General features: G+C 41.5%; 1 protein-coding gene across 1 annotated transcript; it reads right to left on the minus strand.

Annotated features, from left to right (window-relative positions):
- Positions 1-670: 670 nt before the first annotated feature.
- LOC115128393 (zinc transporter Slc39a7-like) lies at positions 671-11,631 on the minus strand. Its single transcript, XM_029658217.2, has 8 exons — positions 11,482-11,631; positions 10,389-10,837; positions 9,408-9,576; positions 9,059-9,136; positions 8,741-8,863; positions 6,582-6,689; positions 4,003-4,199; positions 671-3,763 (listed from the first exon to the last, which is right to left on the minus strand). The coding sequence occupies exons 2-8, from the start codon at positions 10,830-10,832 to the stop codon at positions 3,509-3,511; spliced, it is 1,374 nt and encodes a 457-aa protein (XP_029514077.1). The 5' UTR covers positions 10,833-10,837; positions 11,482-11,631; the 3' UTR covers positions 671-3,508.
- Between the last annotated feature and the right edge of the window lie 15,577 nt (positions 11,632-27,208).

The raw sequence follows: 27,208 nt of genomic DNA on the forward strand, positions 1-27,208 counted from the left end.
GTGAGGAAGATGAGCATGCAAATGAACTTCCCCGAGACGGTTTCTGGGTTTGTACAGAAATTCTTTGGTTGTGCAAACCCAGTCTCATCAGCTGTCCGGGTGGCTAGTCTCAGACGATCCCACAGGTGAAGACGGCGGATCTGGAGGTCTTGGGCTGGTGTGGTTACACGTGGTCTGCGGTTGGACTTACTGCCAAATTCTCTAAAAAGACGTTGGAACGGCTTATGGCAGAGAAATTAACATTCAATTCTCTGGCAACAGCTCTGGTAGGCATTCCTGCAGTCGGTATGCCAATTGCACACTCCCTCAAATTTGAGACATTGTGTTGTGTGACAAAACTGCACATTTTAGAGTGGCACAATGTGCACCTGTGTAATGAGCATGCTGTTTAAACAGCGTCTTGATATGCTACACCTGTCATGTGGATGGATTATCTTGGCAAAAGGGAAATGGTCACTAACAGGAATGTAAACACATTTATGCACAACATTTTAGAGAAATAATATTTTTGTGAGTTTGTAACATTTCTGGGATCTTTTATTTCAGCTCGTGAAATATGGGACCAACACTTTACATTTTGCGTTTATATTTCTGTTCAGTGTATATGGCTCTGGGCACAAACTGCTTCTCCAATAGACAGGTTGGCTGTTTAGCAACAAAACAGACGGGGTTGGCTTATATTGTTGACATGTAACTATATTTCGTCTACAATGTTTATTGAAAACATACATTTGCACAATGAGCACTTGTCTCAAACACATCGTTACAGTTGTTGGATAGCTAGCTAGCGAATTTGAACAATATTAGCATAGGCGTGACAGTGAAAGCACCTCAAAATAATACATGGAATCAAGAACAAGATCAAGCTAGACGATGACTTTACAAGTAAAGATGCGGGCTTGCTTTAATTCTTTAACATTATTTTTGTGGTAAACGTGAAAGTTTAACTATGATATTTCAAGCAGAGCAGTTACATACACAGTGCACAAAACATTAGGAACACCTGCTCTTTCCATGACATAGACTGACAGGTGAATCCAGGTGAAAGCGGTGCTCCCTTATTGATGTAACTTGCTAAATCCACTTCAATCGGTGTAGCTGAAGGGGAGAAGACAGGTTAAAGAAGGCTTTTAAAGCCACGAAACATGGATTGTGTATGTGTGCCATTCAGAGGGTGAATTGGCAAGACAAAAGTCAAGTGCCTTTGGATGGGGTATATATAGTATTAGATGCCATGTGCACCGGTTTGAGTCTGTCAAGAACTGCACCGCTGATGGGATTTTCACACGTGTATCAAGAATTTTCCACCACCCAAAGGACATCCAGCCAACTTGACACGAATGTGGGAATCATTGGAGTCAACATGGGCCAGGATCCCTGTAGACCGCTTCCGACACCTTGTAGAATTGAGGTGGTTGAGTGCAAACGGGTGTGCAACTCAATATTAGGAATGTGTTCCTACTGTTTTGTACACTTAGCGTATGTATATTATATATAAGTATACGGTCACACTTAGCCTGCATCTTGTGTTTGTGATCGGTTGTTCATCCCCCCCCCCCCCCCATATCTAGCCTAGGTTGGATTATAAACTAATCAAGTATTGGATTGCTTGTATTTTTCATGTTCTCTTGCATTATCTAATGAGAAACAGGGCCCCAGTAAAATATAGTGTAAACATTGTAAGGGAATCTTAATTGTTTAATGAAAAGTCAAGAAAAAGTAACACAAATTCCACCATACTCTCTTAGTAAATCTCCCACCCACCACTTTAACATTAGTCCTTTTTACTTGGTCCCTCTGATTAAAAGCTCTGATTCCAAATCAAGCCATTGCACCCAACTATAAGCCAATGTTGACAATTTAAGGCATCTGATAAGACTGGCAATGTAAAGGAATACATTTTGGATGGAAACAACCTACTTATTACAAATGCCTAGGTAAAGCAGCTTACTATACAATATTGACAATACAAACCATCTCAGATACATAACAAAAAAGTCAACAAGGTAAATGGGGATAGCAGCGTGGGGTTGGTTTGGAATCAGCCCAGAGATGCAGCCGTGTACATACAGAATGGTTTAGGGTGAAGGAGCTCTTTCTAACCACATTACAGCTACAGCATTGATTGTCTTTATGACACATAAGGCCTACTGTATTATTCAAGAGTGGAGGGAAAGCAGACACCCATTCAAGAAAATAAAAAAAGAATAGTACACGTGAATAAAAATGAATAAATGTTACAATTCAACAAAACCTGCTACCGCGGCTTATTAACACTAAACAAAAGTAGAAGAGGATTCATCATTCAGTTGTTCAAAGGTAGGTCAAACATTCCTTCCAGACACATTAAGATGAATTAGGGTGGAAGAAATGTTTTGTTTTGATGGACTGTATCTATTTCCCCAATTCCTGTCACTGGATAATCGGTTCAGTTTCCAAATGGCTCGTCCACCCTAAATACATGAATTTACTGTATTTCCACATTATGAAGGTAATTCATGTGACGGGCACATTTAAAGCAATTTATTCACTATAAAGCTAATCATACTTCAATGGTCCTCTAAGCACAGCTTACATCACTTACCCGTTGAGTAATAATTACATTTATAGATATTGTCACATACTGGTACAACTCATGATTTTCATGCAACTCGAAAGCATCCAACAGTTATGAAAACAGTTACAAACAAGTGGCTTGGTCAGTAACTGCCGTGTGCTGTAGACATCTAAAGCAGCTTATTCATGTTTCCCAATAAGTCACATTCCGGAAGCTGATGACATTTCAGGAGCCTCTTGGCCTCATATATGTCAAGTATCTAAGATGGCTGCTGTTTGGGGACCTAGTTTATGGACTATACGTTATAATATTATGCCCTTTTCATTTCATTGGAATGTTCCAGTTGTAGACTAACATACTCTGATCCAAATAAACCCTGAATTTAAACCCAGGAAAATGCCCTAACCACTTTTCTGTCTAGTTCTATTGTGTTCAATCTGTGATCTCTGCAAGTACAATTAAAGGCAAAAGTAAGCATTAAACATATTGGTATGATTGCAATTCTTGATTTTAATTTTAACTATAGTTCACGGCAACTTAAACGGACACTGTTTTGGTTAGCCTTTTTATGACCAAAAGGGAATAAACTCTGCAATTATAAATGGACGATGAACTACAACTCCCAAGTCATCTGCGTAGCTTGCCTAAGTCTCGGTTTGATGACCTATCTGACTTAGACATGCTGATGAGAACTTTGTACAGTACATATTTTATTGCTCATCATCCTGCAGATGGTTTGTGTTGAAATGCTACTCCCCTTTCAAGTCCCCTTTGGAACCTAGTCCAGTCCTGTGAAAGCCATGTCTGTCACTTATCTTCTCACCCTCTCCTTTAAACTCCATCAGTATCTTTCCCTCCAATCGTATAAATCCATCTCTCACATTCGGTTTCTGCTCCTCCTCTAAATCCCTCCCTCACTCTACCGCCCTTACTTTTTGATGACTCGCTGTCTCACTCATACTCTGCGATTAGCACCATCATGTAAATTCCAACCAGCATCGCTAGGATCTCCATCACCGATTGGCCCAGACTGGAGCGGCCAACCAGCAGCTCAGGCAGAACCGTCACCGTGGCAATGTACACAAAGCCACCCGCAGTGAATGGTAGGATCCAGGCTGTGGCGGCCGCACCCACCCCCTCAGCCAATAGGGAGCAGGCTGTGCCAGCAAGAGCCCCCAAGGCTGTCAGCAGCTGTAGACACATAGCCTGATGGGAAAGAGGAAGTTGTCAATGGACATTTCTACCTACAGAGACTTTCTCATACAGGCTGTTGGAACAGAAAAGACACAAATCCTTCTGCTGCCACCATGTGTCAATAGGCTTTGTGTCGTCGTAATGACAGATGTTGTACCGTTTCAGTACATAGTCAAGAACATTTCCGTTTCCTGTCCGACATCAGTATGTGTAACATCAATCATTGTGAAAAGCTGAAGCTTGTGTATTACCTTCTTCTTGGTGCAGCCAGACTGGACCAGGATGGCAAAGTCGCCAATCTCGTGGGGCACCTCGTGCAGCAGGATGGTGAGAGTGGTGACTGTGCCTACTGCTGGGCCCACCAGGAACGATGCCCCGATGGCCAGCCCGTCAGTGAAATTGTGCGTGAAGTCAGCAGCCAGGTTCAGGTAGCCCGACACCTTGATGTCTATATTGATAGGGACGTCAAACACTCATCCTGCTGCACAGACCCTATGGACTCTAGTCTAGAGCACCTGGTTAAATTGTGCTAAGGAGCATTTGTTAACTCTCTCCATGGTTGAAGTACAAATAAATACATGTAATTGTTGTAAAAATGTCTGAGTGTGCTACATTTACTATTGTATAAAAGTTTAGTCATCACAAATGCATTAAATCGATTGCTTTAAAAAAAAAGTTTCATATATTTAGTTTGGTACCGTTGATTTTGTTACACGTGCCTGTCCGTCGCAGGATTTTTAAGCTCAAATGGCAGACAATTTGGGGTGCTCTCTGTATAAAAGTTGATGGCAGGGCCTCCCGAGTGGCGCAGTGTTCTAAGGCACTGCATCGCAGTGCTAGCTGTGCCACTAGAGATTCTGGGTTCGAGTCCAGGCTCTGTCGCAGCCAGCCGCGACCAGGAGGGCCCATGGGGTGGCGCATAATTGGCCCAGCGTCGTCCGGGTTATCCTTGTCTCATCGCGCACTAGCGACTCCTGTGGCGGGCCAGGCGCAGTGCACACTGACACGGTTGTCAGGTGTACAGCGTTTCCTCCGACACATTGGTGCGGCTGGCTTCCGGGTTGGATGGGCATTGTGTCAAGGAGCAATGCGGCTTGGTTGGGTTGTGTTTCGGAGGACGCATGGCTCTCGACTTTCGCCTCTCCTGAGTCCGTACGGGGGTTGCCGCAATGAGACAAGACTAACTACTACCAATTGGATACCACGAAATTGGGTGGGGAAAAAAATAAAAAGTTGATGGCCTTACCCCAATTGTCCGTGTTGATATCTAGTGCTATTACTGCTTTTAGGAGGTCTGTTCGATTTAAAAAAATATATATATATTTTTTTTTTAAATCACGATTTACGGTTTCGATTATTTAAAATAAAAAAAACATGAAATGCACTATGCATTGTGTGGGTTGCATGCTGTAACACAGAAAACAATACAAGTCCCATGATGGTAATGACTGCCCATGACTGCTTATCACTTATTAACCCGCATTTATTCACATTACTTCAAATCAAATATTTCAGTTACTTTTATTATTTGTTTTATTTGATCACTATTTTATTCCAAGTCATCATCTCACCTCTATATAGCTACTGCCACCTGTGCTGTCTGAAAAAACACTATTTTGTAGTTCTTCAAAGTAAATAAGGCATACTTTTGACTGCTGAATGACAACTATCAATCACTTAGATGATGTATTTTCAGGTAGAGATACCTCGCAAAGAAACTGCTCTCTATGTAAAAGAGACACAGACCGGACTAATTTAGCCATGCAGTGGATTGTGGTCATTGTAGTTAGTTTAGCTACCACCTTCCGGAGACACCTGAAACCCCACCTCTTTAAGGAATACCTAGGATAGGATAAAGTAATCCTTCTCACCCCCCCCCCCCCCCCCTTAAAATATTTAGATGCACTATTGTAAAGTGGCTGCTCCACTGGATGTCATAAGGTGAATGCACCAATTTGTAAGTCGCTCTGGATAAGAGCGTCTGCTAAATGACTTAAATGTAATGTAAATGTGAAGAAAAAGGGAGTAAAAAATAAAATAATTAAACAAAATAATTGCCATTTCGGTTAATTGCTCAGCACTATTGATATCCTATGCAAGGTCGTGATTCGTTGAAGTTAAAGCAAATTATTTGTTTCTGCCCCGTTCCAGCAGACTCCCAGAATTTCGAGCCGGCATTCTAGAATTTAGATGACGCAACAAATTCTCTTCTAACCAGTGATGTAAAAATTATTCTCAGATGTGTGCAGTTTATAAGGTGCTCGTTTAAAAAAAATACAAGTAATCTAATTACTATTCTTGCACATGTTCTTTTTTAGTATGTTTTATTTAAACTGTTTATGTTTTCAATATATCAGGAACTGTTGAATCATTACTTATTGATTTGGACACATGAACCGTTTTGACATTGGGATATTTATCAAAATGTCTTGTCAACAAGAAGCCACGACAGCATCATTTTAAATTGAAGTTTTAGGAATATAAATGGACCTTTCTACATACATTTGCAAAGGTATTGCACTTAAATGAGGTTAAAAACTTCTGAATGAGTCCAAAAACATGTTGTGATTGATTTAATTTGATGTACCAGAAATCACCAAAAAGAGTTTGCCCTGCTTAATATTGAGAAGGGAGAGTGGACAATGATCACAACATTGCAATAGTTACATACAACAGAGAAACTGGCTTGATGGGACGCTGGTAACTGAAATGTTGTCATAAAGTAAATATTCTCATGGAGCAAAAGTGGTTTTGAGATTTTAAAAGAACCATTTCAGTGAAGGCAAACTGCCCACTAACAATTTAAGTGACAATTATTCAATCATCTTACCTGTAGTTTTCTCCTCCACTTCTTTTGGAGTCTTCTCATCTTTGTTTTCTTTTAAATCTTTCTCACCCTCCTTTTTCTCCCCGTCACTCTCCTTTGCCTTAGGAGCAGCTGAAAATAGGAGACGAGAAAATAAGAAAATAAAAAATGTTGCGCATAACTTTGATTTACTGACCCTGCCTTATTCCAAAAGTAGAAGAGTAGCATCAAATCACCCAACCATACAGCAGCTCTCAGCTAGAGGAAAATCTCATCAATGGCCACATTTCAAAATGGACCCAGAGGTCGGGTTACGAAACCAACTCGCTAGCCTAATGATTTGGCTGCATTCACTAGGTCTAGGGGTCCTAGGCCTAGCTAAATGGTCTGCAACCTGATTTAATGTGCACATTTATGTGAGAGGACCATGTTATATGCATGTGCCCAGGAGACAGACACTTTACCTGTTTTCAGGGCCAGCTCCGTCCTGACACCTGAGTCGGCCAGCCCAAGCGGATTATCATTTGTTCATGGTGATAAAATAAATATATACAAAAACAGTACAAAAAGGCCTGAACCAAAACTAAGGATAACAACAACAACAACAAAAATCACTGATTGCAGATCCTTCTTATCAAGGCTTCACAAGACTTATTTTCTTGCAGAGCACTCTCTATGGTAGGGGGCAGCATTTGGAATTTTGGATGACAAGCATGCCCAAATTAAACAGCTTTCTACTCAGGCCCAGAAGATAGGATATGCATAATTAGTAAGGATATGCATGATTAGTAGATTTTGATAGAAAACACTAAAGTTTCCAAAACTGTTAAAATAATGTCTGAGTATAACAGAACTGATTTGGCAGATGAAAACCTGAGAAATTCCATTCAGGAAGTAGGATTTTTTTAGTTTGTTGTAGTTTTCTATTCAATGCCATTACAGTATCCATTGATTTAGGACTCAAATTGCAGTTCCTATGCCTTCCACTAGATGTCAGTCTTTAGAAATGGTTTCAGGCTTGTATTCTGAAAAATGAGGGAGTAAGAGCAGTCGGAATGAGTGGACCCTGCTGTGTTTCATGCGCGCGACCAGAGTGCCTTTCTTGCTTACCTTTTATATTGACAACGTTATTGTCCGGTTGAAATATTATAGATTATTTAGGCTAAAAACAACCTGAGGATTGCATATAAACATAGTTTGACATGTTTCTATGAACTTTACGGATACAATTTTGATTTTTTTGTCTGCCTGTTGTGACTGCGTTTGAGCCTGTGGATTACTGAAGAAAATGCGAAGAAAACTGAGGTTTTCGGATATAGAGAGAGACTTTTATCGAAAAGGAACATTAATTTATTCAATAAATGTCTTCTGAGTGCCACCATATGAAGGTCATCGAAGGTAAGGGATTAATTTTATCTCTATTTCTGACTTGTGTTACTCTTCTACTTGGCTGGTTACTGTTTGTGAGGATTTGTCTGCTGGGCTATGTTCTCAAATAATCGTAAGGTATGCTTTCGCCGTAAAGCATTTTTGAAATCTGATTCAGTGGTTGGATTCACAAGAAGTTTATCTTTAAACCAACATAAAACAGTTGTATCTTTTCAGAATTTTTTATAATGAGTATTTCTGTATTTGGCACTCTGCAATCTCACTGAATGTTGGCCAGGTGGGACGCTAGCATCCCACATACCCTAAAGAGGTTAACCAACCAGCTGCTGCCCCCCTGGGGTAGAGTGTGGTAGTGTAGTGTAATTATGCTCCTAAAACCTAATCTAGGAGCATTGGTTAAGAGCGTTGGACCAGTAACAAAAAGGTCGCTGGTTCAAATCCCCGAGCCGACGAGGTGAAAAATCTGTAAATGTGCCCTTAAGGCACTTAACCCTTATTGCTCCTGTAAGTCACTCTGGATAAGAGCATCTGCTAAATGACGCAAATGTAAATATTCAATGTAAATATTCCATAACAATTGGCATGCATTACATAGATATGTATAGACAAGGGCAGAAGTGGGCAATAGGCAAAACAAATGCATTGCATAACAGAGGGATCATTTCAAGGCATGTGGTAAAGAAAGCTCTTATTGAATGGATGTAGCCTTGAAATAGCAAGGGCACATGCATCATTTCAAATTGGTTTTCTGTTTTTGCCTGTGCTACAAACTCAAATCAAAATGTATTACCTACCCTGAGAGTGGGAGTGTCCGTGTCCACCCTTCAGGAGGCGTACAAATTTCTCCACCATCAGGAAGGCCACGATTCCACCGAGAACCCACAGCCCTACTGACATCATGTGACCATGGGCAGCACCTACAGGTGTGATAAGGAACACCGTCAGGGACACACTGTTTGCCAAAATGGGTCCAGACTCAATAAAATAAATAAATAATAAAGAGTAGAAGAGAGTGAGTCAGTGTCATTCTGAAGCATGCTAAATACTGGTATGTAATGGATATGCTGGATAGTATGGTGATGGTAAATGTAGAGAACACGATGGAGCTATACCATGTGAGTGGCCATGATACTGTGATTCTTCACTGTCAGAGTGGCCTTGTCCCTCGTCTCCATGGTTAGTGTGAGGCTCTGTGAAAACAAGCAAGAGAGAGAATGAAAATGAGAGAAAGAAAAAAACAGACAAAGGAACAGACTGGCATGACTACATCCTTTTAACTACAAACCAATAAATCAAAAAAATGTTGCTCATCTTAGAGCTTAAATTTGCTTCACTGATTATTGCGTAAAGATGGAATCCCAGAATCATACTTAAACATATTCAATAGAATAGATAGGCAATCAATTATTTTCACTTAATTAAGAAATGTACCGTGGCGATACTTGCGATAGGTTCACTAACCCAGGGCGTGAGGGATGAGGTGCAGAAAGGCGTCTCCCAGCAGGCCACCAGAGGCGAAGCTCAGCAGCACCTTCAAGAGGTTCTGGTGCTGGTCTGTATTGGACTGGACCGGGATCAGGAAAAGGATGAGGAAGGGAGCAGCACTGATCAGCAGAGTGGCACCGATGGCCTAACAATAAGAGAGAAACATAGACAGCAGGTCATAAGGGACCACTTTAACAGGGTGCTTGTGTGTGGTAAAATAATCTCACACTTGATAAGGATGGCTGTGCCGAGTTTCCAAGGGTCTCAAACCAATCTAATGAACTTCATCAAATAAGGAAAAGCTATTTCCTGTCTACAAAAGTGCTTGGATTCCAAGCCTTTCAATAATTGAATGCCGAATATATACATTCCAGTTTCAGTCCAATTCAATTGACAGTACCTAAATAGTTGACCACCTGAGTTGTGCTGACTAGTACATTTAAATAATGGTAAAACGGTGTCTAAGAAACCTAATCCTGTTGCAAATAAAAATGTAAACTTCATAACAGAGACATCTCGCTCTGCAGTCAAAACCAACAGAAAGTTAATGGCAGTACACTGCTGAGGTTGTCTAGTCCAGTTGTCAAAGCCAAACTAGTCAATAGAACTCGACATCAAACTTAGCAACAGACTCACTGGCAAAAGGGAAATGTCTGTTGAAAAGTGAAAGCAGTAACTTTGTTTGCTTTTGTACCTACAGCAGTGATCCGTTGAATCTGGAGAGATAGGTAGCCTATGTTTGCACAGGGAAAGTCAGGAGGTTGTTGGAACGAACACGAGGGATACCGACAGACAAAGATATGACATTTTGCATATGATTTGATTGAAGGTAGGCTATGACCACTAACGGACATCTAAATGTAGCACAGGTTCTGGACAATAATAATGTATCAAATATCCAGAACAACACATTCCATGTCCATTCATGTATGGCTCCAAGGTCTCCACTGACAATACCTGCATCCAGAGCTCCACTATGTCCCTCTTCTCTCCCTCCACCTGCCTCTTCACCCTCTCCCCTCCTTGGGTGTGCCCGTGTCCACTCTCCTCCTTGTGCTCATGAGCATGACCATGGTCATGGGCGTGGTCATGTCCGTGAGCATGACCATGACCATGGTCATGGGCGTGGTCATGTCCGTGGTCATGTGCGTGACCATGTCCGTGGTCATGTGCGTGACCGTGGTGCGACTCCTCTGCTGGGGGCAGGTTGGCCTCAGCACTCCACTTGCTCGCCCCCTGGTGCAGCTTCTGACCACCATGGGAATGACCATGGCAACCGCCACCCCCATGCGAATGTGCATGCCCATGGTCATGAGAGTGACTGTGAGCAACAGTTAGCTGGGCGGCTAGCAACAGCACCGCTCCTGTGAACAGTGCTAGCAGACGTCCATGGGCCATCATCTCACCTGGGACAGACACCCAAAGGGAAGATCTATGGTTACAACAGGCTGCTATAGTACAGCAATACTAGCTTCATACAGCAACATCTTATTGTTTTTAGATTGTGGGTAGTTACAGTGGATGACTTTAGCTAGCTAGTTATGGAACAAATATTAGGCTAACTAGCTAGTTAGACAACAATTAACATTATCAACATCCCATCTGCTATACCTAACAGCATAATGGCCCTCTGCTAAGGCAATAGGCGTACAAGGGGCGTATGAGGAGTCAAACACTAAGGAAGAGGGCCAGGGTCCCAAATGGGGTTAGTAGCCTAGCTGAGTAACTAACTTAGCTAGGCCGTCTTATTAAAGTGATGGCTTGAAACATACTGTATGTTAATTGTTGTTGTACCTAACGCCTAGCAAGTTAGCCACTAACTGTTTGGCTAACAGCTAAGTTAGCCACATCAACAATAGCTGCCTATGAATGCGATTAACCGAATGCAGATGTCGCAGTTTAGATTTGCATGCAAAATCAGTTGGCGGGATACTTAACTAGCATTGTACAATAGCAAACAATGGGTAAACGTTACCTACATAACTTAGGTAATTGGAGTTGTTAACGGTAATGACAATGTTGCAGTATAAACGAATTGCCCTAAACTCACCTGTCTGCTGTAATTATGCACAGGATAGACAGTCTGCAATGTTGCGGGTCAGTGATAACGGTTTATCAGATAAATTATTCCCAACAGAAGATCTCAAAAGTGTCTATTCGTTCTCAGACGTGGCATTTAGTCAAATGAATGGAAACCTCGCGTGATTTCATTCACTGGTGTAACTAAAGAGTACGTGTCATAATATCGCGAGACTTATATTTTTGTAATCTCATCCTGCATAGAAGCAGGATGCGGACTCAAATATGGTGGATGAATGAAGGCGTCCCACTCAAGCCGTTTACCAGTGATTTTTTTTGTCACAGTACTGGTCTGCTTAAGGGAGTAGCTCTCCCATAGGCACCAGTGCATTAAGCAGTCGGTTCTGTTTTGCTTAGTTGATTGACTGTGTATGAACCTCTTCTGTATCTCTCTGACTACTATTTTCAGGGAAATTATTGCAAAGTTAATTTTGGAAAAGACAACGATCAATAATGGAATGATCTTATTTAGGGGAGGTTTACTTTCAACTAAGAGTGTGTTGTATTACAGTTTACATGTATTGCTCTCTGAGATTCCACATGAAGACTGGAAAAAATGTAGGCCTAATTAAATGAAGCATTCTAGGCTACCCTTCTACACTTGTACTATTAGAAATGGGAATATTTCACAATATCAGGACAGGAATACCACATTTGATGTTGAAGTTTACCTATGAAAAGCAATGGAATTCCAATTAACAAAACTTGTATTGAGATGGAATGGAAATACTGTATCATTCTATTCAGGGACTGAGAAAAAAAGGATTAGGATTACAGTTGAGCCATGTTTACATTCATCTGCCATGTCTCTGCACACTTTCCTCTTGTCCCATGTCCATACCTTGGCTCAACCCTGACCCCAGCCATAACCCTAACCATGGCTTCATGTTCACACCACAGGTGGCTGATGAGGGGAGAACAGCTCATAATAACAGAACAGCGCATATGGAATGGAAACCATGTGTTGGATGTATTTGATACCATTCCACTAATGCCACTCCAGCCATTACCACGAGCCCGTCCTCCCCAATTAAGGTGCCACCAACCTCCTGTGGTTCACACCCTGGCTCAACCCGAACACTAGCAATAACCCTAACCTTAGCCCAGCCTTATGTTCAACCCTAACCCTAATCTTAGTTTGTCATACCTTTCCAAGTTTCGAGAGCTCAGCTCTGCCTGGCTCTCCCATTGACAATAGTGCCTTTTGCATCCCTTTGATATTTCAAGTAGAAATTGTGCCCCAATATTGCATTTTAAAAGCCTGTTATGTTAAATTAAGTGCTCTTTAATATAGACCACATTGGGAATTAAATAAATCACATTTATTTTCTATATGAATAAAGACACACTAAAGTGCCAAAATCCAGCATTTTGATATGTCCCTCCGTGCACCCTCTGTCACTTAAACCACACAGTTGTCCAAGTTGTCACCCTAATTGAAAAGCTCTAGTTATTTTGTTGCTTTGACAAAGTAATTTAGTGTAATTAGTGATTCATTTACACCTGTCCCTCATTTTAAGGTCAATCCTGTTATTAAGTGAACTGAACTCTCTTTTTAGGTGAAACTGTTCCTTTTAAAATATTTTTCAAAAGAAACATTGAACATCTAATAGTCAAATCATAGTGTAAAAGCAGGTGAGCTGGTTCTACTGTGTTTGCTGTTTTGTGGTGGAAAACTGAGCTGGCTGAGCATGACATGTCAACCCTGTTACCCATAGATAGACAGACTAGAAATATTCTAACAATTAAAAATAAAAATAAATGTGAAGCTTGTGTTCAATTGCTACTCCCTGTTGCACACAACAAGCTTCCATTCCCCCAATCAAAAGGGGATTTGTAGCTGATTTAAGATGAAATCGTCAACCATGTTACAGTCAACCTGTTACTATATTTGGCACTTAATAGGCACTTACTATAGCATTTTTTTTAAATGGGAAAACATTTTTTTTAATCAGTTGAACACATGCTCTTTATGACAGAATTACAAAAATGTGTGAAATCCAGCGTTTTTTTAATGAAGTTACACTTCTCAAAAGGCATCGAATTGGTGGAATGGCCCAACCCCAGTTCAATTTAAAAGTCAAATTGCAGACAGATTTGAAAAAATCTCAATATCAAATTATTTCTGAGTACCTTACTGTGATTGTTTTCAATTAAAATGGCCAAAAAGAAACAAAAATAGCTTCTTAGCAAAAGAGCAATTTCTCAAGAAAGAATTTAGATAGGACTGTCTGGGAGTGGTCTGAGTGGGGTGGAGAAAACGTACAATTATTGGACTAATTTACTAATTTACTGCCTGGTGATGTCACGAGACAGGCCAAAACTCTATCTCGCCAAAACAGGTTGACATTTCAGGTGGTCTTTTCAAACAGCACTGACACAAAAAGGCCATTATCCGAATTTTCACAATTACACAGTATTATTCCAACCTCATAGTGTGGAAATATATATATAAAACATGGAAAAATCTAGTTTTTGACTGCTCTGGGCCTTTAACCACTGAATACAATATCCCTTAATCTGATATAATACAAGTTTATAGGAATAGAGATACATTTAAAATAAGAGCGACAGATATTGCATTTATAGGAAGTATATCCCATATATATTTAATTCTGTGTCTTCCCACCAAGCAGCAGTCTGCTTCCTTTATGAAGTTCACACCTTTTCAGATGCTGCTTATTCCATGCAAGGGAACTCGGTTGACCCCTAAACCCAAGGCGGGATGGGAGGCCTATTGTATTGATGCAAATCAGTGGTACCAATTTAACATCCCACAATTCGATTAGACATCTGCATATTGAGCATCTGCCTCCTAAATCTGCCAATACCCCCCTCCCCCCCTCCCCCCTCCCCCCATACCCCCCGGGTAGCCCCCACGACCCCAGGGCAGCCTCGGTCCCTGGTTCCTCCCTCCCCCTGACCCTGTCAGACCCTTGTACAATTGTTGACCCCGCCCTAGAGACAGAGCAGCCGGAGTTCAAGGTAAATGTTATTTTCTCTGTCCGTCTGCAGCCTGCCCAGTCCTGCCCTTGCCCATAATCATATGCACCGCTCTTTTCACTTTCTCACAGTTGTCACCCATTGGACTAGATTTGACTGTCTTGAAAATGAAGCTTTTCAGTCATTTCACTGAAACGTTTTCCTTTTCTAACTAGGACCCCACAGATTGCTTTTCAATGGTGGGAATGATACAAAAGTGTGTCAAAAGTTTAAAGCAACATACAACACACAGCATAAGTGGTAAAAACAACCCTAAAAACATATTCACGCAGTATGTAAAACCTTTATACATTTTAAGACATTACACAAACGATACATGGTTTGTGCTATTTCTTATGAATAACCTGTAGGTAGCAATGGTAATTTATTTTAACAAAGCAGGAAAAACTAGCTGGCGTTAGTTCTTTTTTTTGTAACTCGTTTTCAAAACTTGACAGCATCATGCACCTAAAATTCTACCTTCACATCTTAAAGGTCAACGCAATTACTCACAAACACTAGTCTAATAAACTAATTTAATACATGATTTGTATGGTAATCTCTTCAGTTTTAATAGCTGTTAATAGGGGAATCAATATTCAAGTGGTGGGATTTTTAAAAATATATATACAGTACAAGTCAAAAGTTTGGACACGCCTAGTCATTCAAGGTTTTTTCTTTATTTGTACTATTTTCTACATTGTAGAATAATAGTGACGACATCAAAACTATGAAATAATAGATATGGAATCATGCAGTAACCAAACAAGTGTTAAACAAATCTAAATATATTGTAGATTTTAGATTCCTCAAAAAAGCCAGCCTTTGCCTTGATGGCAGCTTTGCACACTCTTGGAATTCTCTCAACCAGCTTCATGAGGAATGCTTTTCCAACAGTCTTGAAGGAGTTCCCACATATGCTGAGCACTTGTTGGCTGCTTTTCCTTCACTCTGCAGTCCAACTCATCCCAAACCATCTCAATTGGGTTGAGGTCAGGAGATTGTGGAGGCCAGGTCATCTGATGCAGCACTCCATCACTCTCCTTTGTCAAATAGCCCTTACACAGCCTGGAGGTGCGTTTTGGGTCATTGTCCTGTTGAAAAACAAATGACAGTCCCACTAAGTGCAAACCAGATGTGATGGCTCATTTGCTGCATAATGCTGTGGTAGCCATGCTGGTTGAAGTGTGCCTTGAATTCTAAATAAATCACTGACACTGTCACCAGCAAAACACCGCCACACCCCCACACCTCCTCCTCCATGCTTCACAGTGAGAACCACACATGCAGAGATCTTCCATTCACCTACTAGGCATCTCACAAAGACACGGAGGTTGGAAACAAAAATCGCAAATTTGGACAGATTTCCACCGGTCTAATCTCCATTGCTCGTGTTTCTTCTTCTTATTGGTGTCCTTTAGTAGTGGTTTCTTTGCAGAAATTCGACCATGAAGGCTTGATTCACACAGTCTCCTCTGAACAGTTGATTTTGAGATGTGTCTGTTATTTGAACTCTGTGATGCATTTATTTGGGCTGTTAACTCTAATGAATTTATCCTCTGCAGCAGAGGTAACTCTGGGTCTTCCTTTCCTGTGGCGATCCTCACGAGAGCCAGTTTCATCATAGCACTTGATGGTTCTTGCGACTGCATTTGAAGAAACTTGAAAAGTTCTTGAAATTTTCCGGATTGACTGACCTTCATGTCTTAAAGTAATGATGGTCTGTCGTTTGTCTTTGCTTATTTGAGCTGTTTTTGCCATAATATGGACTTTGTCTTTTACCAAATAGGGATATCTTCTGTATACCACCCCTACCTTGCCACAACACAAATGATTGGCTCAAACGCATTAAAAATCCACAAATTATTAAATTTTTTCTCCAGAAGAGTTATCCAGCTTATGTAAGTACCTCGTTTTTGTATTAGTAGGCTGGGATGAAGAAGAAATCTTAAAATAATAGTGTGCGTTCCAAGCAAGTTTAGGAGAGTCTCTGTGAGAGTCTCCCTCTTGAATAAATATTTTGTATAACTTCATGGATGCAGGGGTGTAATGTAACAAAGTAAAATACTTTGAAGTACTACTTAAGTATTTTTGAGGGTATCTGTACTTGACTTTACTATTACACATTTTTGACTACTTTTACTTTTACTTTTACTACATTCCCAAAGATACTTTTTACTCAAATGCAATGCCTTTAGAAACTATTCACACCCCTTATTAAATTGATATGTTTTGTCACTGGCCTACACTGGCCTACACACAACACCCCATAATGTCAAAGTGGAATTATGTTTTTAGATTTTTTAAAAATAATTAATTGAATGAAAATGTCTTGAGTCAATAAGTGTTCAACCCCTTTGTTACGGCAAGCCTACATAAGTTCAGGAGTAGAAATGTGCTTAACAAGTCACATAATAAGTTGCATAGACTCACTCTGTGTGCAATAATAGTCTTTAACATGATTTTTGAATGACTACCTGATCTCTGTACCCCACACATAAAATGATCAGTAAGGTTCCTCAGTCGAGAAGTGAATTTCAAACACAAATTCAGCCTCAAAGACCTTGGAGATTTTCCAATGCCTCGCAAAGAAGTGCATCTGTTGTCAGATGGGTAAAAAAAAATCAGACATTGAATGTCCCTTTGAGCAAGGTGAAGTTATTAATTACACTTTGGATGGTGTATTAATACACCCAGTCACTACAAAGATACAGGCGTCCTTCCTAACTCAGTTGCTGTAGAGGAAAGGAAACTACTCAGCGATTTCACCAGGAAGCCAGTTACAGAGTTTAATGGCTATGATAGAAGTAAACTGAGGATGGATCAACAACATTGAACATACACTTAACAAAAATATAAATGCAACATGCAACAATTTCAAAGATTTTACTTAGTTACAGTTCATATAAGGAAATCAGTCAACTGAAATAAATTAATTAGATCCTAATCTATGGATTTCACATGACTGGGAATGCAGATACACTATATGACAAAAAGTATGTGGAAACCTGCTTGTTGAACATCTCATTCCAAAATCATGGGCATTAATATGGAGTTGGTCCCACATTTGCTGCTATAACAGCCTCCACTCTTCTGGGAAGGCTTTTCACTAGATGTTGGAACATTGCTGCAGGGACTTGCTTCCATTCAGCCACAAGAGCATTAGTGAGGCCGGGCATTGATATTGGGCAAAGGCCTGGCTCGCAGTCGGCGTTCCAATTCATCCCAAAGGTGTTCGATGGGGCTGAGGTCAGGGCTCTGTGCAGGCCAGTAAAGTTCTTCCACACTGATCTCAACAAAACATTTCTTTATGCACGGGGGCATTGTCATGCTTAAACAGGAAATGGCCTTCTCCAAACTGTTGCCACAAAATTGGAAGCACAAAATCATCTAGAATGTCATTATATGCTGTAGCGTTAAGATTTCCCTTCACTGGAACTAAGGGGCCAAGCCCGAACCATGAAAAACAGCCCAAGACCATTATTCCGCATCCACCAAACTTTACAGTTGGCACTATGCATTGCGGCAGTTAGCGTTATCCTGGCATCTGCCAAACACATTTTTGTCCGTCGGACTGCCAGATGGTGAAGCGTGATTCATCACTCCAGAGAGAACCCATTTCCACTACTCCAGCCGACGACGCATTGCATATGATGAACTTCGGCTTGTGTGTGGCTGCTAGACATGAAGCTCCCAAAGAAAAGTTATTCGGCTGATGTTGCTTTCAGAGGCAGTTTGGAACTCGGTAGTGAGTGTTGCAACCAAGGACAGACCATTTTCACGCACTATGCGCTTCAGCTTTCAATGGTCCTGTTCTATGAACTTGTGTGGCCTAACACTTCGTGGCTGAGCCGTTGTTGCTTCTAGATGTTTCCACTTCACAATAACAGCACTTAACAGTTGACCGGGCAGCTCTAGCAGGACATAAATTTGACAAACTGACTTGTTGGAAAGGTGGCATCCTCTGACGGTGCCACGTTGAAAGTCAGGGAGCTCTTCAGTAAGGCCATTCTACTGCCAATGTTTGTTTATGGTGATTGTGTGGCTGTGTGCTTGATGTTATACACCTGTCAGACACTAATATGATGGGATGTCCTTATACTTTTGTATATATAGTGTATTTTGAATCCACTTCATTAGCCAAGCTCGTTTTGAAATTTTCTTTTACATTGAAACCTTCCCTGTGATTTTTTAGTACCTTGTCTTTTCAATCACAGATAATAGAAATGCCGTTTTCACATACACTACCGTTCCAAAGTTTGTATGTACACTACCGTTCCAAAGTTTGTATGTACACTACCGTTCAAAAGTTTGGGGTCACTTAGAAGTGTCCTTGTTTTTTAAAGAAAAACACATTTTCTGTCCATTAAAATAACATCAAATTGATCAGAAATACAGTGTAGACATTGTTTATGTTGTTGTAAATGACTATTGTAGCTGGAAATGGCAGATTTTTATGGAATATCTACAGTACAGGCGTACAGAGGCCCATTATCAGCAACCATCACTCCTGTGTTCCAATGGCACGTTGTGTTGGCTAACCCAAGTTTATCATTTTAAAAGGCTAATTAATCATTAGAAAACCCTTTTGCAATTATGTTAGCACAGCTGAAAACTGTTGTCCTGATTAAAGAAGAAATAAAACTTACCTTCTTTAGACTAGTTGAGTATCTGGAGCATCAGCATTTGTGGGTTCCATTACAGGCTCGAAATGGCAAGAAACAAATTATTTTGTTCTGAAACTCATCAGTCTATTCTTGTTCTGAGAAATGAAGGCTATTCCATGCGATAAATTGCCAAGAAACTGAAGATCTCGTACAGATTAGTTGCGTATCTGGAGCAATGCTGTGTACTACTTCCTTCACAGAACAGTGCAAACGGGCTCTAACCAGAATAGAAAGAGGAGTGGGAGGCTCCGATGCACAACTGAGCAAGAGGACAAGTACATTAGAGCTTCTAGTTTGAGAAACAGATGCCTCACACGTCTTCAACTGGCCGCTTCATTAAAAGTACAAGCAAAACAACAGTCTCAACGTCAACAGTGAAGAGGCAACTCCGGGATGCTGGCCTTCTAGGCAGGTAACCATGGTTGACAGAGGAAGAACAATGATTCCAAGCACCACCCTCCTTTTGAAGCTTCCAGTCTGTTATTCAAACTCAATCAGCATGACAGAGTGATCTCCAGCCTTGTCCTCGTCAACACTCACAACACTCACAACGAGAGAATCACTGACATGATGTCAGCTGGTCCTTTTGTGGCAGGGCTGAAATGCAGTGGAAATGTTTTTGGGGGATTCTGTTTATTTGCATGGCAAAGGGGGACTTTGCAATTAATTGAAATTCATCTGATCACTCTTCATACCATTCTGGAATATATGCAAATTGCCATCATACAAAGTGAGGCAGCAGACTATGTGAAAATTGATATTTGTGTAATTCTCAAAACTTTTGGCCACGACTGTACAATGAGGAATACAATTGGCTTGATTCAATTTGAATTCCATGAGACCAAAAGGGAGGACAGAACTTGAGTTACATTTTTATAACTCCTTGGAAACAATTTTTCGATCTACATCCAGCTAGCAAGTTTCTTAGAATGCTGTGTCATATCAGTCCAGCATGTTTAGAAGCTATAGGTGAGACTCAACTCCAGCTCAGTGATCCTCCTGGCTACAGAGACATTAAATGGGCTCTGAAAATGGAGGCCTAAAATATATTTGTGTACCGAATACTTTGAACTCTGTCCCTATGTATCTTGGCAGGAAGTGACTATCACATTGGTGTAAAATGACCATTTTTGGTCCTTCTCCCAGCCTGCACTGGGGGAGAGGACGGAGGGGCAGAATGGCTCTCCGGGTCACATCAACATGGGTAGAGATTTAAAGAGATTGAACCCAGGGAACTTACCATTTCCTAGAGACATAGCCCTCTTCTCTTTACGTCTGGAAACTCAAAAGAGCAAGTGGAAGTGGCACAATTTATGTGGTCATGGCATTGCTGCATCTAGCATGAACAAAGGTCAGTAAAGGGGCAATCCCAACTTCCACTCTTGTCAAATGTTCACTTGGTCTCCTATTATTATTAATGTTATTCACACCAAAAATGTTGTACTGTGTGTTTTATTACCTACCTTTTTTAGCATTTTGAAAAGGTATACTTGAACATTTTACTCGTTCAAATGGTAATCATTGGAATGGAGATGCACATTCTGGTGTAATGAAACAAAAATCTGTGACACAATCTATCTCTAACAAATCAAGTTCATTGAATGATCAAACTATACTAAGACATTTCGTTCAAGATGCATCCACACTTTCCCATATTTCCTTATTTATTCTGTAAATTATGGGATATAGCCGAACACTAACAGAAATCTAAGATTAAGTTGTCAAATCTCTTGATAAAAATGTGTCCGTTGCGTATCTTAGCCACCGCTCTCTCTTTGGGCATATCTGTAGCTACAACGCAACGTTAAACGCTTTGGTCCCTCATCTTCTTGCTCTGAACAGTGTTTCTGGCGATTCACAAAAGGTGTCAAACGGGGGCATTGGACTTGGTCTGCCATGTTCTCCCATGGCTGCCTTTAATCCAATTACTGTCGGCCATGACGCATGGATCATGGCCTTTCATCCCCTCCTCATTAAGGTCTTTGGGCTGTGCTGTTTACTATTGGGGTGTTGGTGTAGCTTTAATTGCATTGTAAGCTATTCACCCCACCCCTGTGTCATAACGTGTTGTCCTCTGATTCAGTTATAACCCGCCGTTTGGATCGTAGTGCTGAATGGGTTCGCTATTTGGGCCAGTGGGTCATTTTCTATCTTTTTCTCACCACGTTAGTTTAGACTGAATTAACATTTCAAATTTGGCACTTGAGATCTGTACCATTTTGAACACTTGAACGTTTAGCTTGGCCTGATAACGTAACTGCAGATTTAGAAGCAGTTGATACGAAATGAATGAATCTTAAGGCCTGTGGGGGAATGGAGATTCGGGCTTTGCTGTGGTGGTCTGGTGTTCAAACCAGTTCCATGCAGTCCATGTGTTCCAGGTTGGAAACACCTGGAACTCTTTGCTACGTTGAGCAAATGGTGATAAATTGGCCTTCTCATTCTTTTCTATTGTCTGTGAGGATTTTTGATTCAAACGCGACCTGAATGAAATGTCGCAAATACCCAATTGTTTTCCCTGAGCATCACTTATCTAGGCACAGATCTGGCACACACAGCCCTCTGTGGCTCTCAATAGCCACATTTGCGTGGACATTGGCCAGAGTCAATTGCCTGTCAAATGATATGCACGATTAGGCACCAGTGGATATTGGGCCTAATGCGCTGAGCCTCCTATAGAGCCTGGACAGTGGGCCCCCTCACTGAACCCCTCACCCTCCTCGCCCCCTCCCTGTCCCCTCCCTTTTGTCTCACCACTCAGTTCAATGTTAATGTCCAGCAGTGTCCAGTCAGCCAGCTCCCGCGCAAAACCGTTCCTTCCCTCTTTTCTCACCCTCGCCTCCTCTTGTGTGCTGTCCAGCTGGCTGTGACCTCTGACCTGGAGACCCTCACTCCTGACCCTTGGACCCGTTCCCACGCCACACCCTTTTGTGTGGACCTCGCCATGGCAACGCCGTGGTCACTGCTGCTACGGTAACAGATGGACAGGCTTCTGGAAATAACTTCATTTGAGCCGCTGAAAATCGGACTTGTGTACCCCCCCACACACACCCCAAATCCACACACACACACACACACACTCCCTCCACCCCTGCACTCCTCACCCCGCAACTCCTTCGATTCATTTCAATACAGGGCTTCTGGTCATGCGATCAGATAAATTCATTACCGCGGCAATCTCCGATTTATCCTGGCATGTGCACAGAAAATACACATAGGAATAAGAAGAGCAAGTTGTCAATGCAGTAAGCCGCAATAGGGACTAACTACATACGCAAACATCCTATTTCACAGTGCTGCTATTTATGGTCGGGAGTGGGAGTGGTAACTAACTTCAACAGTTCATTGTAATTATTAGCTAAACAACTTTGATTAGCCATATTGTTTTCTCACATTCTGCAAAGGGTGGCTTTAAGGAGAGTTGTAAATAGACAGACTGGAGCAATAGGGATTTGTATGCTAGTCCAAAACAAATGGAAAGAACAATAGTATCATTAACATCACCAATAAGGTGCTTGCAGAAAATTAAGCATCACTAATTTATTTTAAATGTACTGGACAAATTCACTTAATTCTAGGGCAAATGTGTTAAGTTGTGTTGAATGGGCCTGTGACCATGTTGATGTTGACGAATAAAGCAGTCTGATCGTCAGTGCAGTTTTACCTCACACTCAGAGTAAACAAACAAACAAGCAAAATGACTCCTATTGAAACTGTCGAATCCCTCCAAAACCATCATATTTCACAAATCTGTACAATTAGGTTCGTGAAAGTAAATCTCATAGGCTGCATCTACACAGGCAGCCCAATTCTGATATTCTTTCCACTAATTGGTCTTTTGACCAATCACCTCAGATCTTTGTGTGTCAGATATTTTTCAGAGCTGACCTGATTGGTCAAAAGACCAATTAATGAAAAAAGATCAGAATTGGGACACCTGTATAAATGCCGCCATATAGACCTAGACGAAAACAACACTATGAAAAACGAAATTATCTCTCAGTTTTATATTATTATATTATTTATATACGTTTTATATATAGATCTATTTTTCAAACACTTTGATATAGGAAGAGGTTAGTTAAATATACAGCATAACATTCAAAAGTGGGAGATGTTTCCAGCACAGCTCAGCCCAACAGGCTGACCAAGGGGCGCCAATGGTGACCCTTGAAAAATGGACCATTGAGGTGAAATCACACAAGCGCAGCCACTTATTCCATTTTGGATTTTGTATTCCTCTGTCCCGCATCTGCATCACTATCTTCCCCTCTCATTCCACCCCTCCCTCCACCCTGCCCCCCCTTCTCCCCCCTGCCTCTCGCCCAGTTCATTGTACCAAAAGAGATTTTCTTCATTGAGGCCCAGTCTCTTAGGTAACCCCAGTGCTGCATGAAATGAGGAGAGAGAGAGAGAGAGAGAGAGAGAGCAACAGAGAGAAAGAGAGGGGGGAGGGAGAGGGAGAGGGAGGAGGGGGAGAGTGAAGGAAATCGACAGACAGAAGGAGGAACGGCAGAAAGGGTTGGAGAACGCGAGGGAGAAGGATGCAAGAGCAGAGAAGGCAAGAGTTAAGATGCTAAAGTAGGACAAGTGTGCCAGACGTCAAAGGCAACACAGCTAAAGCAAGAACACATCTGAGGGAGACAAGAGAAAAAAATATTTCAGGACGAATTTCTACGCCTTTGAGCAACAGGGTTTTATTTCAATGTTTTTTTAGTTAAAAAAAAACTTTTGAAGGTTTTTAGGCCTCAACTAGGTCTTGTTGCTTTTTTTTTTGTCTTTAAGGTACATTCATGTATCTCAACATAGCTTGGACACATCGGTACACTTTCATTGTTGTACCAATGTGAACGCAACCATGCTTGAGGTGGTCTACAGTGACCTGTTATGACCTGTTGTGATACAAGAGCAGTAGTTAAGGCTGAATTCAGGGCTAGAGGTCGTATCTGTGGCACGGAGCCCCTTCACAGACCAGATGCAGCAGTTGGACTCATTGGATTCCTTGCCGGGACAGTGGAACAACCTACCTGCTACTCAACAGCTAACTACCACTTTGAAGAGACCTCTCAAGATGAATGGGTGAAAATGGGTGACTAGCTTATATTTTCCAATAGTGGCTGATGTTCAGGAAAGGAAACAAACTTTATTGAACCTTCTAAACATCCTCTGTGGGGATAAAAGTTGACGAAGTAACTGTAAAAGTACTGATTTCCTTTTTGATATGTCTAAAGATAAGAGGCTAACCACCGTTTTCCGGAATCAAATGTCAAAATGAAAGGGCTTTTTCTCAATTCAAAAGAAAAACAAGTCTTTATAAGACTTTTAAAGATGACTTTTTAGTTCAATAGTATCTAGTCAAACAAATAAATGTAAAGTTTAAGTATATTAAATACTTCAATTCTCTTTGTGGGGCATGCTGCGCTGCTCTTCAGTTGTGAACAGCACATGGAGCATCAATGAATGGCTGAGGTCTTTCAAAAGCCGCCCATATTATTCGTTTTGAGACGGCTCACATAGAGAGACAAATGTTGCATTGAGTAATTCAGTTTGGGGGGCTACTTTTGTTTCAAATTCTCACTTTTGTTTCCGGCTCTTACCTTGGCTGCTCATGTGTTAACACTCGGCTGCACTAAGTTATCATAGGGAGCTTTTGTCTCTTTGATCCGTGTGACAATGGGGACTGCTTTTGTATTGGTCACGTTACTGCTGCCTTGGGATGCCGCCCTGCGTTCATCATTATGTCACGTACACACGGAAAGGGTGGATGAGTTAGGGTTTCAGAGGCCTTCATTTCCCTACACGTTCCTCTGTGTCCTCTGTCTATCCAAACGTCCGCCCATCCATCCCTGCTATGTGCTGACCCAGGGGGTCCGGAGCTGATTGTCCAAACGCAATTCTTGTGTCTGTCTCCATGAAACCAGGAGTTGTGGATGGACATCACGCCCCTGACCTCCGGAAATCTCCGGTAATGCAGACATGGAAGGGACAGAAGGAAACATTTTGGTGTAAATGGCCAATGTGTTACATATATTGTTTTACCACACTGGGCTTTTTCTGCATACTTATTTTCACCTCTACCATCCTCCAGCTTCTAAATGTGGCTCACGGTGGCGGCTAAGAGCCAGAACAAGAGGTTGAGTCTACTTGGAGGCTGAAGTCATGAGATGGAGAGATGAATAGCACTTATCAGGTTAAGTACAGTTGAATGTGTCCGGTTTGCACTTCGGTCCTTGTTTTCTAGGTTGCTTTTTCTTTCACAGCTATTTAGACAAGGTCCTAAAAAGATACGCACTTCTAGCAGGAACGGGGAGAGAGTGAGAGGAAATTTGATTGAATGAATTGTGTGTGTGTGTGTGTGTGTGTGTGTGTGTGTGTGTGTGTGTGTGTGTGTGTGTGTGTGTGTGTGTGTGTGTGTGTTTGCATTTGCCTGTGTTTGACAAAGTTCAGGGGTCAGGCTATGGAAGAATAGGGAAAACGAGAGCGAAAGTAAAGGATTTGGAGAAGGTGGGGAGAGAGGGGGCTTGGGGCGAGAGAGGGGGATTATCAGGGAGGGAGAGATTTCGGAAGAGAAAGAAGAAGGAGGAATAGAGGGCAAGATTACATTTTTGGAGGGAAAGACTAGAGAAAGAGAAAAAATATATATAAAGTCGCGACAGGCCCAAACCCAGTGCACACTCTTAGAAAATAGGGTTCAAAACGGGTCTACAGCTGTCCCCAAACAATAACTATTTTTGGTTCCAGGTAGAACTCTTTTGGGTTCCATGTTGAACCCTCTGTGGAAAGGGTTGTACATGGAACCAAAAAGGGTTCTACCTGAAACCAACAGGGGATCTTCAAAGGATTCTCCTATGGGGACAGCCGAGGAATCCTTTTTGGTACTAGATAGCACCTTTTTTTCTAAGAGTGCATAGAGAGAGGGAGAGTGCAAAATAATGAAGTTGAGAGAAAAATGGTCAGGGAGGAAGTTCGAGTGAGACTCGGGGCAATATGTATAGAAAGAAAAGAGAAAGAGCGAGGGGGAAAGAGAGAGGCAGAGAGCGAGAGAGATCAAGAGGGAGGCAGCATTAATATGCTAATGGCCTGAGTGAATGCACAACAGGCCCACTGACCAGGCTAATCACGGGTGGACACACACTGGGGCTAATCCTTAACGCAGAGCTTTCACACACACCCCCGCGCACACACACAGAGATGTACGCGCAAACACTACAAAACACACACACACACACACACACAAATTCAAACCCACCCACACATTTACTATTGCACTGACCCACACAAATAACACAATTTCTGAATGCAGATGCTTATTGACCACATTTTGCTTGTAATAGCAAAAAATCACAGGAACACGGGGGCACAATGCTCTCTCTCTCTCACTTACTCGCTCACTCACACACACAGTTGTTAAGTCACTATCACCATGGTTATTGAGCTCTCTGAAGCCATGATTGGATTCTGTGGACAGAATGTGTCCTCTGATGGGGTTTCTACCACTCGTTTTGTGAGGGTTTTCTCTTCACTCTTCACTGCTCTGAGCTGGTGTCAATGAAGCCACTAATATTTCCTGAAGAGAGATTGGCTGCGATATGTAGGTCTAACCCAGGCTGAAGGAGTGGAAGTTTTGAGTGAGCACAGGAAAGTAATGCCCGTTATTCAAAACAAGTCCTGTAATAAACGCTGTGTTCGTAACTACGAGCTTCCATGTTACATGTATTATCAAGTCTTTCACTTAAATAAACACTTATCAAATTAGTTGGTGACTTTTGTTTATGAATGGAATCAAAATGCTTTACACGAATACAATTAAGTGTGTTTGTTATTCATCTGAAGAGTTGAATTCAAAACAGGCACACTAAGACGGATATCTACAGTAACACAGATGTAACCTGACTAAGATTTGGATTTAGGTATTGTATCTTGAGCGGGTCAGTTGGCTACCCAGGGTTAAGCACAAGCGACCACTCAAGTCGAGTGGGGCTTAGAGGGGAGCAGTGGAGACAGCTGGTGGCCGATATTAGAGCAGCACCTCGGGGCAACCTAGCCCGA

Source organism: Oncorhynchus nerka, linkage group LG4 (assembly GCF_034236695.1).
Source record: "Oncorhynchus nerka isolate Pitt River linkage group LG4, Oner_Uvic_2.0, whole genome shotgun sequence".
Taxonomy (NCBI): domain Eukaryota; kingdom Metazoa; phylum Chordata; class Actinopteri; order Salmoniformes; family Salmonidae; genus Oncorhynchus; species Oncorhynchus nerka.